Source organism: Narcine bancroftii, chromosome 3 (assembly GCF_036971445.1).
Source record: "Narcine bancroftii isolate sNarBan1 chromosome 3, sNarBan1.hap1, whole genome shotgun sequence".
NCBI classification, from domain to species: Eukaryota; Metazoa; Chordata; class Chondrichthyes; order Torpediniformes; family Narcinidae; genus Narcine; species Narcine bancroftii.
In genome coordinates, this window is record NC_091471.1 from 328539109 (window position 1) to 328552969 (window position 13861).

Below are 13861 nucleotides of genomic sequence, written 5' to 3' on the forward strand. Positions count from 1 at the left end.
TCTGTGTAGTCTCCGTCGAGCCATGCATGAGACCACGGTCGGCAAGAGAACGGGATGGGGAATTGAAATGGGTGGCCACCGGGGGAGATCCGCGCTACCCACCAACAGCACCGTCCCCTGCCATTCAGGAAGCTGCAGTGGTGAAACAGATGCAGGAAGGCCTCCACCACCCACTTCTCATTTACCACCCCCGCGCCATAGAAGACAATGCAGCTCAACAGGTCATCAGAAGGCAAGTGGAAGTGGGGGCAGAAACTACTGCTTCCTGTTCAATCTGTGTTCCAACGGGTCTGAAAGCACAGCAGCTGCTGGTGACCGACCGAGATCCAGGTAAGCCCCTTCTCACACAGTGGGGACTTACACGAGCTCATTGAGAGGAGCACTGATTCTGTTGAGGACCACCATCAACAGTCGTTGACCCTGAGACTCAGACATGGAATTACAGTCTCCCTTTCACCCCAACCTCCCTCTCACCCCCCCTCCCTCTCACCCCCCTCTCCCTCTCCTCCTCTCTGCCCCATCTCCCCCTCTCTCTCCTCATTGACCCCTTTTCTCTCTCATCCCCTCTCCCTTCCCTCTACCCTCATCCCCTCTCTCCTCCTCTTCCCCCCCCCACCCCTCTACCTTATCTCACCCCCTCTCTCCCGTCCCCTCTTCCCTCTCCCCCTCTCCTCCCTTTTCCCTCTCTCCCCTCTCCCCTTCCCTCACGCCCTCTCATAATGTACGGGAGCTGACACTAACACACACAAAGTGTATAGCCATTGACACGAAGACCCACGGAGAGCGGGAGCTGACACCAATGCACAGATATCTTGCATGTCTTCCTGCTCGGAGAGATTCAATTGTGAGGTGTATGGTGTTTATTGGCGCTGTGCAGAGGGAAGGAGGCAGGCTGCGGTGTAACAGTTTTGTGTTACGGCTTCCTCCTTCCACTCCCTGTGAGTCTCGCAGAGTGGCGGCTGCAAGCAGCGAGAGTCAACGTGACAGGAGGGGGAGACGTGGTGGGGGGAGTGCTGTCATTAATCTGGCCAGCTGACTGTCCGCAGCCTCCCCTTGCCGAGTGCACCGCGGCAGAAGGCTGGAGCTCGGGGCCGTACCTGACTCAGCGTAGCCGGGAACGGCGGAGAGTTATCGCTGGCCCCATAGCATCTGGGAAACACAGGAGTCTGGTGGGAAGTGGCTCGATCCGTCCACGCGATCTCAGCCAACCCACCGCCACAAAGTTTTAATTGCAGACCATCAGTCTCTCAGGTAAGGTCTCTCCCTCTTTCTCCACACCCATCTCTCCACCCACCTCTCTCTGATACCTATCTCCCTCTTGACCCATCTCTCCCTCTCGACCTATCTCCCTTCACCCACCCCTCTCCACCCACCCCTCTCTTCACCCACCCCTCTCTCCACCCACCTCTCTCCACCCACCCCTCTCTCCACCCACCTCTCTCTCCACCCACCTCTCTCTCCACCCATCTCCATCAACCCATCTCTCTCTCTCTACCCACCCCTCTGTCCACCCACCCCTCTCTCCACCCACCCCTCTCTCCACCCACCCCTCTCTCCACCCACCTCTCTCTCCACCCACCCCTCTCCACCCATCTCTCCCTCCACCCATCTCCATCAACCCATCTCTCCCTCAACCCACCCCTCTCTACCCACTCCTCTCTCCACCCAACCCTCTCTCCACCCACCCCTCTCTCCACCCACCTCTCTCTCTCTCCACTCACCTCTCTCTCCACCCACCTCTCCCTCCACCCATCTCCATCAACCCATCTCTCCCTCAACCCACCCCTCTCTCTACCTACCCTTCTCTCCACCCACCCCTCTCTCCACCCACCCCTCTCTCCACCCACCTCTCTCTCTCCACTCACCTCTCTCTCCATCCACCTCTCCCTCCATCCATCTACATCAACCCATCTCTCCTTCAACCCACCCCTCTCTCGACCCACCCCTCTCTCGACCCACCCCTCTCTCGACCCACCCCTCTCGACTCACCCCTCTCTACCCACCCTCTCTCTACCCATCCCTCTCTCTACCCACCCCTCTTTCTACCCACCCCTCTCTCCACCCACCCTTCTCTCCACCCCTTTCTCACCACCCACCCCTCTCTCTCTCTACCCATCTCTCACTCTACCCACCTCTACCGATCTCTCTCTCTGTCTCACTTGACCCATCTTATCTGTCTCTACTCAACTATCTCTCTACCCAACTATCTCTCTATCCATCTATCTATCTCTAACCATCTCTCTATCCATCTCTCTATCCATCTATCTCTCTATCCATCTATCTCTACCCATTTCTCTCTCTCGCCACCTCATTCACTCCCTATCTCTCTCGCTCCCTTTCTCTCTCATTCATTCCCTCCCCTCTTTCTCCCTCTCCATCGCCCTCCCTCGCCATCCCTCTCTCTCCCTCGCCATCCTTCTCTCTCCACCCCTCACCTTGCTTCCCTCCCCTCTCACTCCCACCCCTCTTGCTCCGCCTCCTCCCGCTCCCCCTCACTCCAACCTCCCCTCGCTCCAACCTCCCCTCGCTCCAACCTCCCCTCGCTCCAACCTCCCCTCGCTCCAACCGCCCCTCGCTCCAACCGCCCCTCGCTCCAACCGCCCCTCGCTCCAACCGCCCCTCGCTCCAACCGCCCCTTGCTCCAACCTCCCCTCGCTCCAACCTCCCCTCCAACTTCCCCTCGCTCCCCCTCCCCTCACTTCCCCCTCCCCTCACTCCCCCTCCCCTCTCTCCCCCTCCCCTCTCTTCCCTTCCTCTCTCTCTCCCTCCTCTCTCTCTCCCCCTCTCCTCTCTCTACCCCTGTCTAACCATCTCTCTCTACCTACCTCACTACCCGTCTCTCTTTCTCTCTCACTACCCATCTCTCCCTCAATCCATCTTTCTCTAGGCCCGTCTCTCTCTACTTTTCTGTCTCTATCCATCTGTCTCTATCCATCCATCAATCCAACTATCTCAACCCATTTCTCTCTCTACCCACCTCACTCACTCCCCATCTCTCTCGGTCACCTTCTCTCACTCCCTTTCTCTCTCCCCATCTCTCCCTCTCCATCTCTCACCCTCTCCCTCTCCATCATCGCTCTCTGCACCCACCTCTCTCTACCCACCTGACTCTACCCACCCCTCACTCTACCCACCCCTCTCTCTCCCCATCCCTCTCTCTCCCCATCCCTGTCTCTCCCCATCCCTGTCTCTCCCCATCCCTCTCTCTCCCCATCCCTCTCTCTCCCCATCCCTCTCTCTCCCCATCCCTCTCTCTCCTCATCCCTCTATCACACACTCCACTCCTCATTCTCCCTCTCCTCCTGCTCCCCTCCCCCCCACTCCCCCTCCCCCTCCCCTCTCACCGTCCCCTCTCACCGTCCCCTCTCACCCCCTCCTCTCTCACTCCCCTCCCCTCTCACCCCCTCCTCTCTCCCCCTCCTCTCTCCCCTCCTCTCTCACCCCCTCTAACCGTCTCTCTCAACCCGTCTCCTTGACCTGTCTCTCTCTCTCCCTCTCTGTTCCCTGTCCCCACATCACTCTCCCCACCCCTCTCTCCCCACCACTCTTTCCCCATCCCTCCCACTCCCCCTCCCCCCGTCCCCCCTTCCTCTCACCCCCCCATCTCTCTCGCTCCCTATCTCACTCTCTCCCCTTCTCTCTCTCCAAATTTTGCTTGCACTGCAGTGTAGGAAGAGTTTGTTCGGCCCATCCTTCCTGCTTTCCAATCCTGTCCCGTGGATTGTTTTTCTTCTGTTCCACCCTGCCCCATCACCAATCTCCCCATTGATTCATCTTCCTTGTTCTTCTTTCAGCCAAGTTCAAGTTTATCGTCATCTGATTGTACGTCCAACTCAACGAAACTGTGTTCTCAGGCCCTTGGTGCAAAACACGCAGACACTCACCCAGACGTAACACACAGACAGGCAAACAGTACATACACAAGACAAGTATTTCATCAATACAAATAAATCTAGTTTCGTGTCTATGAGAGTTTCGGAGGGCCAGTGTGAGCTGCTCCTTTGGTCATTCAGCCCACGGGAAGAAGCTGTTCCTCAGCCTGGTGGTGCTGGCTCTGATCCTCCTGGATCACTTCTCTGATGGGAGCAGCTGAAAGATACTGTGTGGGGGGGGTGGAAGGGGTCCTCAATGATTTTGCGCCTCTCTTCAGACAACATTCCCGGTAGATCACACCGATGGTGGGGAGGGAGACTTCAGTGATCCTCTGTCGCTCTTGTGGTCCTGTGGAATGACCTCCGATCCATTTCTTTGCAGCAACCATCCCGCACTGATGCAGCCGGCCAAGATGCTCTCGGTAGAGCAAGGTTGGCATGATGGTGGCCGGTAGCCTTGGCTGCTTCAGTCTTCTCAGGAAGTGCAGTCGCGGTTGAGCCTTCCTGACAAGTGAGGAAATGTTGAGTGTCCATTATAGGGTATCAGCAAGTCTCAAGGTTTGATGATCTGAAAGTTCAACCCCCCTCCCCCCCACCCCACCTCCCTCCCCGCCGTCTAGACGAACATTTCTCAATCAGCTTTTCCTGACTGATTCAAACTTCTTTTTTCTTTTGAGGCAAGGAGACCGATCGGTGGGGCAGCAAAGGGACAAGAATCGTCATGGAATCAGCGGGTGCCCTCGGTTCCTGAGGTGACAGGATTGTGGACCGGCTGAGCATCAGAAGTTGCTGCAGCCGCACTCGGGGTTGAACCCCGGGGCTGACAAAACATGGCCCTGCAGGGGTGGAAGAGGGAGAAGGGGAGCAGCGAGTATGACACACGGCTGAAAGGTGGGTGCGAGCCGAGAGTGCGCTGCACCTCCCCACCGTGCATGGCTGCGGAGTCTTCTGTTGGATCAGTGAGTGTGCACCTCCGTCAAAGAGTGTGAGTGAGCAAGGTGTGTGTGTGCATGAGTTTGTCTGTGTGTGCATGTCAGTGCACTCGCCTGTGTGCATATGTATCTGTGTGTGTGTGTCCCCATGTGCCAGGGATAGAGTGTGTGTCTGTCCCCGTGTGCCAGGGACAGCGTGTGTGCGTGTGTTTGTCCCCGTGTGTTAGGGACAGCGTGTGTCTGTCCCCGTGTGCAAGAGACAGTGTGTGTGAGTGTGTCTATCACCGTATGCCAGGGACAGCATGTGTTCATGTATCTGACCCCATGTGTCATGGACAGCGTTTGTGCATGTGCCTGGGACAGCGTGATTGCATGTGTCTGTCCCCATGTGTCAGGGACAGCGTGTGTGTGTGTGTGTGTGTGTGTGTGTGTGTGTGTGTGTGTGTGTGTGTCCCTGTGTGCCAGGGAAAGCGTGTGTGCATATGTCTGTCCCCATGTGCCAGGGACAGCGCGTGTGTGTGTGTGTGTGTGTCCGTGTGCCAGGGACAGCATGTGTGCATGTGTATATTCTCATGTGCCCGGGACAGCGTGTGTGCGTGTGCCTGGGACAGCGTATATGCATGTGTCTGTCCCCATGTGTCAGGGATAGCGTGTGAGCAGGTGTATGTCCCCGTGTGCCAGGGACAGCGTGTGTGCGTGTGTTTGTCTCCGTGTGTCAGCTGTACATTTTTGTTTGCATTGGTGAGTGTGTGAAGATGTTTGGGACCATGTTCCCACGCCTGGGTCTCCATCTCCACTGCTCCTCCACTGTTAACAGCTGCTTCACCACTTCCTGATTGACCCAGATTTTCAACCAACTGTTCACTTCCACCGTCACACCTCAGAGCCTTACCCAAGCTGGGGCTGCAGGGACTCACTGATGCCGTAGGATATCAAAGCCCTGTCTCCCCAAGTGATACTGAGACCTTGCATGCCCCAAAAGACATTTCCTCTATTTTCTGGAGCTTGGAATTCTTTTGGGTCCTTACACCTCCTCCTGAACCGTGGGTGGGAACTACCCTTCCATAGTAGTAACCCCCTCTGCCTTGGGGGGGCCATCCCATCCACCCTGGAGCTTTTTCCTCCGCCATGGCGTTAGCCCTTCCGCCATGTGGCCCTCCCATCTGCTGTCTTGCCTTCCCCTCCATTGTGGGGCCCTCTTCACCATGTGGCCTGCCCCCTCCACCATAGAGCTTTATCCTCCACTGTTGGGCCAACCCCTCCACCATGGTGATGTCTTCTATCCTGTGGGGCCAGCCCTTCCATTGTGGAGCTCTCCCTTCCACTGCAGAGCTCTCCCTTCCACTGCAGAGCTCTCCCTTCCACTGCAGAGCTCTCTCCTCCACCGTGGTGCACACACATCCACCCTGGAATCTTCAGCTCCACCGTGGGGCCAATTCCTCCACAGTAGAGCTCTCTCCTCTACCGTGGAACCACCACCACTCCCAGGTTCTGGGCCCTCCTCCTGCTCTGCCATCTCTCCCTGCCTCGGATTTGTGCTCCCCTTCTCATCCTCTCGATTATCTGTGTAGAAGAGGGTGGTTATTCCTGCTCCTCCTGAAGTCCATGATCATTTCCTTGGTCTTGTCCACATTGAGACTCATTCAGGAAAGGAAGGCCGGAGGTGAACAATCCAATGATCACTGGGGAATCAGAGGGGGAGAGGGAGAGCAAATTTAAGTTCTTGGGAGTCACCATCTTGAAGGGTCTTTCCTGGACCCTACACACTAACGGCGTCGTAAAGAGAGCCCGTCAGCGCCTCGACTTCATCAAGGGTTTGTGGAGGTTCGGTATGACCCTGGCAAATTTCTACAGAGGTGCGGTGGAAAGTGTGCTGACCGGCAGGTATGGGGATACTAATATCCATTGATTGTAAAGCCCTGCAAAAGCTAGTGAATGCAGCCCAGAATATCACGGGCAAAACCCTCCCCCCACCATCAGGAATATCTACGGTGAAACGCTGCTGTCGGAGAGCAGTGGCGATCATCGAGGACCCACACCCCCCCATCAAACTCTCATCAGGAAAGGAGTTTAGGGGCCACAGGACACCACCAGGTTCAAGAACAGCTGCCCCACCCCCCCTCCACCATCAGACCCCTCAACGACAAACTCAATCAGGGGGCTCATTTAAGGACCTGTCATTTTACTGATGTTTACCCTCTCTGTGTCACACAATCAGTTTGTTCACATTTCTTTATCTGTTTACACGTGAACGTTGTGTACAGTGTTTTTTAACATGGCCAATAACTGGTCATCCTGCCGCGCCTGCAGGAAAAAGGATCTCAGAGTTGTATGCAATGTCGTAGATGTGATCTGACAAGGAATGTGAACTTTCATCTCCATCCAAAATCTGCTCCGTGAATCTTGAAGTCATGTCCCCTAGTTCTGGTTTCATCAGCTCGTGGAATCAACCTCTATTCTGGTAACCTCATTACAGGAAGGATATGGAAGCTGTGGAGAGGAGGCGGAGGAGATTAACCAGGATGTTGCCTGGATTGAGGAACAAGTCTTTATGGGGCACGGTTAGCAGAGCTTTGGAGTGAAGAAGTATGAGAGGAGACTTGATAGAGATTCTGAGAGGCATGAACAAGGTGGATGGCCAGTGCCTGTTTCCTAGACACCAGAGGATGTCTGTAAAAAGTGAAGGGAGGGAAGTTTAGGGGTGTTTATTTTTACACAGGGAGTTGTAGGGACCTGGAATACCTCGCTAGGAGGTGGTAGTGGAGGCTGGAACATTTAAGATACTCTTAGATGGGCCCACGGATGGAAGAAAAATAGAGGGTTACAGGGTAGGGAGGGCTTAGTTTATCTTGGTAGAAATATATAGGTTGGAACAACATCTCAATAATTATTTTAAGCATGTGATGTTTCAATAAGATTGACCTTCAACTGTCTTAACTTCCCTGAGTAGAGTCCCAGACGAATCAATCTCCAATGTTGTGATGGTACTGTTTCCTGTGGTTTTATGCAGAGATCCGTGGACAGCTCGCAGACCAGTTGAAGACGCTGGAGGCTCAGGTGGAATTCCGAGCTCAGTGCCTTCAGGATATGTCCGAATTCTTCCGCAGGAAGGCAGAGATTGAACTTGAATACTCCCGGGGTCTAGAAAAGCTCACAGAGCGATTCTCCTCAAAGCTCCGCAATGCCAAGGACTACCAAGGATTACGGTAAGGAGGACAAGTTATCCCATCTCACACTCCCCGTGGTCAGACACAGAGTGAAGCTCCTTCTGTACATCCCATCATACAATCCTGGGGTCAGACACAGAGTGAAGCTCCCTCCGCACTGACCCATCACACACTCCCGGGGTCACAGAGTGAACCTTCCTCCGCACCGTCCCATCGCACACTCCCAGGGTCAGACACAGAGTGAATCTCCTTCCGCACTGTCCCATCCCACACTCACGGGGTCAGACACAGAATGTAGCTCCCTCCACACTGTCCCATCACATATTCCCGGGGTCAGACACAGATTGAATCTCCCTCCGCATCGTCCCATCACACAATCCCAGGGTCAGACACATAGTGAAGCCTCCTCTGCACCGTCCCATCACACACTCCCAGGGTCAGACAAAGAGTGAAGCTCTCTCTGCACTTTCCCATCACACACTCCCAGGGTCAGACACAGAGTGAGGCTCCCTCCACACTGTCCCATTGTACACTCCTGGGGTCAGACACAGAATGAAGCTCCCTCCACACCATCCGGTCACACAGTCACGGGATCAGACACATAGTGAAGCCCCCTCTGCACTGGCCAATCACACACTCCCAGGGTCAGACACAGAGTGAAGCTCCCTCTGTACCGTCCCATTGTACACACCCGGGGTCAGACAAAGAGTGAAGCTCCCTCCGCACTAAACCCATCGCACACTCCCAGGGTCAGTCACAGAGTGAAGCTCCCTCCGTACAGTCCCATCACACACTCTATGGGGTCAGACACAGAGTGAGGCTCCCTCCGCACTGTCCAATCACACACTCCCGGGCTCAGACACAGAATGAAGCTCCCTCCACACCGTCAGGTCACGCACTCCCGGGGTCAGACAGAGAGTGAAGCTCCCTCCGCAACATCCCATCACACACTCCCGGGGTCAGACACAGAGTGAAGCTCCCTCTGCACTAAACCCATCACACACTCCCAGGGTCAGTCACAGAGTGAAGCTCCCTCTGTACAGTCCCATCACACACTCTCTGGGGTCAGACACAGAGTGAGGCTCCCTCCGCACCATCCCATCACACACTCCCGGGCTCAGACACAGAATGAAGCTCCCTCCACACCGTCAGGTCACGCACTCCCGGGGTCAGACAGAGAGTGAAGCTCCCTCCGCAACATCCCATCACACACTCCCAGGGTCAGTCACAGAGTGAAGCTCCCTCCGTACAGTCCCATCACACACTCTCTGGGGTCAGACACAGAGTGAAGCTCCCTCCGTACAGTCCCATCACACACTCTCTGGGGTCAGACATAGAGTGAGGCTCCCTCCGCACCATCCGGTCACACACTCCCGGGGTCACAGAGTGAAGCTCCCTCTGCATCGTCCCATCACACACTCATGGAGCTCAAATAAAAATCTATCACTTAAAAGTATGAAAATGATAAGCAGCCAAAAACTAGCCAAATTGTAGTCATGTTTTAATGTCTTGCTGTGATATGTGTGGTCTCTGGTGAGCACTTGATCAAATTAAATGAATTGATTTTTGAGGTTAAGTGGATTGAATGCTGAATGTGAAAAATTTACATCTTTACTTCACAAGCAATTTATTAAATAATTTCACCTCCCAAAGAAATGAAGAACTTTTAAAAATTGTTGCATAATGTTCCAGAAAAAAATGGCTCACTGTCACTGGGGGATGGGTCCCACTAGCCCTCACCGGGTACAGGTCCCACACACACTGATCCTCACTGGGGGACACGTCTCACACACACCAACCCTCATTGGGGGGGATGGGACCCACACACATTGACTATCACTGGGGGGATGGGTCCCACACACACTGACCGTCACCGGGGGACAGGTACCACACACACTGACCCTCACTGGGGGACGGGTCCCACACATATTGACCCTCACTGGAGGATGGGTACCACACACACTGACCCTCACTATGGGATGGGTTCCACATACACTAACCCTCATCGGGGAACGGGTCCCACACACACACTGACCCTCACCCGGGGATGGGTCCCACACAGTGACCCTTACTGGGGGGAGGGTCCCACACACACTGACCTTCACTGGGGGACGGGTCCACACACACACCCTCACTGGGGAGATGCAAGTCCCTTCATTACATCAACCTCTGCTTACCCTCATTGATCAGTGCATGCCCGTTGTGCTGTCGTGGAGTGCTGTACATCACCACGATTTTGATCAGGCCTTTCTCCCGGCAGGAAGGAGCAGAATGTCCTCTCCCCCGTCAACTGCTGGTATCAGATCCTGAGCCAGACCCGGCAGCAGAGCCGGCAGCATGGTGCCCTGCACGAGATCTTTGCCAACCACCTGACTGTGCAGCTGGCCCACATCGGCGAGGACGTCACCCGCATCGCCCGCAAGGTAGGGTCCCCTCCCTGCAGCCAGTCCAAACGGGCATGCCCAAGGGAGAAGTCTAGCCTTTCCAGGCCATAAAGGCAGGGGGTGGGGGTGACAACCTTTCGGCTGGGTCCTGATACTGCCTCTGCCCAGTGACTGGGAGGGGATATGGCACTGAGTTGAAGTACTGCACTGAGTGGTAATGCTGAGAACTGACCATTGTCCAGAGCCAGGGTAAACAGGGCAATAACTCTGGCACCAGGCAGTGCACTGGGCTTTTTACCCTGGCACGGGATAATGCCTCTGGAACCAGAGTTGCCTGGGCTGTTTACCCTGGCACTGGACAATAACTCTGGAACCAAAGCAGTGCCCTTGAGGAATTACCCTGGTACTGGATATTGACTGTGGCTCCGGGCAATGCCCTGGGCAGTTTACCCTGACACTGGACAATGACTAGCACTGTACAGTGCCATGGGCGATTTACCCTGGCATTTGACAATGGCTGTCACTGGGAAGTGCACTGGGCTGTTTATCCTGGCACTGGACAATGACTGGCACTGGGCAGTGCCCTGGGCAGTTTACCCTGGCATTGGACAATGTTTCTAGAACCAGGCAGTGCCCTGGGCTGTTTACACTGGCATTGGACAATGACTCTGGCACCAGTTAGTGCCCTGGGCTGTTTACCCTGGCATGGAACAATGACTCTGGCACCAGTTAGTGACCTGGGCTGTTTACCATAGCACTGGACAATGACTCTGGAACCAGGCTGGGCCTTAGGCAGTGTAACTTAGCACTGGGCAATGACTCTGGAATGAGGGAGTGCTCTGGGTTGTTTACCCTGGCACTGGACAATGTCTCTGACACTGGGCAGTTTACCATGATACTGGATAATGAATCTGGAACCCTGCAATACCATGTGCTGTTTACCCTGGCACTGGACAATGACTCTGGAACCAGTTAGTGCCCTGGGCTGTTTACCCTGGCACTGGCCAATGACTCCGACACAAAGTACTGACCTTGAGCAGTTACACTGGCACCCGATGTTTACTCTGACACATGGCAGTGCCCTGGGCCGTTAAGCCTGGCACTGGACAATGACTCTGGCACTGGTTAGTGCCCTCATCTGTTGACCCTGGGATTGTACAATGTCTCTGGCACTTGGCAGTTTACCCTGACACTGGACAATGTCGCTGGCACCAGTTAGTGCCCTGGGCTGTTTACCCGGGCACTGGACAATGACTCTGGAACCTGGCAGAGCCATTGGCTGTTTACCCTGACACTGGACAGAATGGCACCAGTCAATTCCCAGGGCTGTTTACCCTGGCACTGGACAATGACTGGCACCAGGCAGTGACCCCGGGCTGTTTATCCTAGCACTGGACTGACTGGCACTCAGCAGTGCCCTGGGCTGTTTACCTTGGCACTGGACAATGTCTCTGGCACCAGTTAGTGCCCAGGGCTGTTTACCCCGGCACTGGACAATGACTGGCACCAGGCAGTGACCCCAGGCTGTTTACCCTGGCACTGGACACTGATTGGCACTCAGCAGTGTCCTGGGCTGTTTACCATGGCATGGACAATGTCTCTGGCACCAGATAGTGCCCTGGGCTGTTTACCCTGGCACTGGACAATGACTCTGGCACCAAAGCAATGCCCTTGACCAGTTACCCTGGTATCAGACATCGACTCTGTCACCAGGCTGTGTCCGGGGCAGTTTACCCTGGCACTGTGCAGTACACTGGGCCATTTACCCTGGCACTGTAAAATGAAACTGGCACCAGAACAGTGCCCTTGAGTGGTTACCCTGCCACTGAACATTGACTCTGATACTGGGCAGTGCCCTGGGCTGCTTACCCTGGCACTGGACAATGACTCTGGCACTGGTTAGTGCCCTCATCTGTTTACCCTGGCATTGTACATTGTCTCTGGCACTGGGCAGTTTATCCTGACAGTGGACAATGACTCTGGCACCAGTTAGTGCCCTGGGCTGCTTACCCTGGCAATGTTCAATGATTGGCATTGGGCAGTGCCCTGGGCAGTTTACCCTGTCACTGGACAATGTCTCTGGCACCAGGCGGTGCCCCTGGCCTGTTAACCCTGGCACCGGACGTAGACTTTGTTACCTGGCAGTGTCCTTGGCAGTTTACCCTGTCACTAAACAATGACTCTGGAACCAGACAGTGCCCTGGACAGTTTACCCTGGCATTGAACAATGATCATGGAACCAGGCAGTCCCCTGGGGTGTTTACCCTGGCACTGAACAGTACCCTGGGCCATTTACCCTGGCACCAGACAATGAGTCTGGCACCAAAGCCGTGCCCTTGAGCAATTACTCTGCACTGGATATTGACTCTGGCGCTGGGCACTGCCCTGGTCTGTTTACTCTGGCACTAGAAAATTACTCTGGAATCTGGCAGAGCCATTGGTTGTTTACCCTGGCACTGTACACCGATGGGCACTGGGCAGTACCCTGGGCTGTTTACCTTGACATTGGCCAATGAATCTGGCACCAGTTAGTGCCATGGGTGGTTGACCCTGGCACTGGACAGTGACATTGGCACCAGTTAGTACCCAGAACTGTTTACCCTGACACTGTACAATGACTCTGGCACCAAAACAATCCCCTTGTGTGGTTACCTTGCCACTGGACATTGACACCGGGCAATACCATGTGCTGTTTACCCAGACACTGGACAATGACTCTGGCACCAGTTAGTGCCCTTAGCTATTCACCCTGGCAATGTTCAATGATTGGCACTGGGCAGTGCCCTGGGCAGTTTACCCTGGCACTGAATAGTGTATCTGAAACCAGGCAGTGCCATGGGCTGTTTACCCTGGCACTGGGCAATGACTGGAATGAGGCAGTTCCCTGTGTTATTTACCCTGACATTGGACAATTACTCTGGCAACAGTTATTCACTCTGGCAATGTTCAAGTATTGGCACTGGGCAGTGCCCTGGGCAGTTTCTCTGGCACTGGACAATGACTCTTGGACCAGGCAGTGCTCTGGGCTGTTTACCCTGGCACTTGCCAATTACTCAGACACAAACTACTGTCCTTGAGCAGTTACCCTGCCATTGGACATTGATTCTGACACCAGGCAGTGCCCTGGGCTGTTTACCCTGGCACAAAACAATGACCCTGGAACCAGGCAGTGCCTTGGGCTGTTTACCCTGGCACTGGACAATACTCTAGGCACTACCCCGGGCAGTTTACGTGTCACTGGACAATGACTGGGAGTGGTTAGTGCCATGGACGTTTTACCCTGGGACTGGACAATGACTGGCACCAGACTGGCACCTGGCAATGTTCAATGCTGGGCAGTTTACCCTGGCATTGAACAATGACTCTGGAACCAGACAGTGCCCTGGACAGTTTACCCTTGCACTGGACAATGACTCTGGAACCAGGTTGTGCCTTAGGCTGTTTACCCTGGCACTGGAGAATGACTCTGGCACCAAAGCAGTGCCCTCAAGCCATTAACCTGCACC

The 13861-nt window shown here is 54.8% G+C and overlaps 1 protein-coding gene across 10 annotated transcripts in view; it reads left to right on the forward strand.

Annotated features, from left to right (window-relative positions):
• The first annotated feature begins 218 nt into the window (after window positions 1-218).
• Window positions 219-13861, forward strand: part of LOC138759173 (SLIT-ROBO Rho GTPase-activating protein 3-like) — a 90926-nt gene continuing 77283 nt past the window's right edge. For 2 of the 10 annotated variants that reach the window (XM_069929192.1, XM_069929202.1), the window contains exons 1-4: window positions 353-1251; window positions 4550-4763; window positions 7815-8010; window positions 10232-10394. In XM_069929192.1, coding sequence (XP_069785293.1) covers window positions 4703-4763; window positions 7815-8010; window positions 10232-10394 — 420 coding nt within the window. In that variant the 5' untranslated portion in view covers window positions 353-1251; window positions 4550-4702. Of the gene's footprint in view, window positions 331-351; window positions 1252-4254; window positions 4431-4549; window positions 4764-7814; window positions 8011-10231; window positions 10395-13861 lie in introns of those variants that run through there. The other 8 variants (XM_069929194.1, XM_069929193.1, XM_069929196.1 and 5 more) reach the window with 8 other exon arrangements.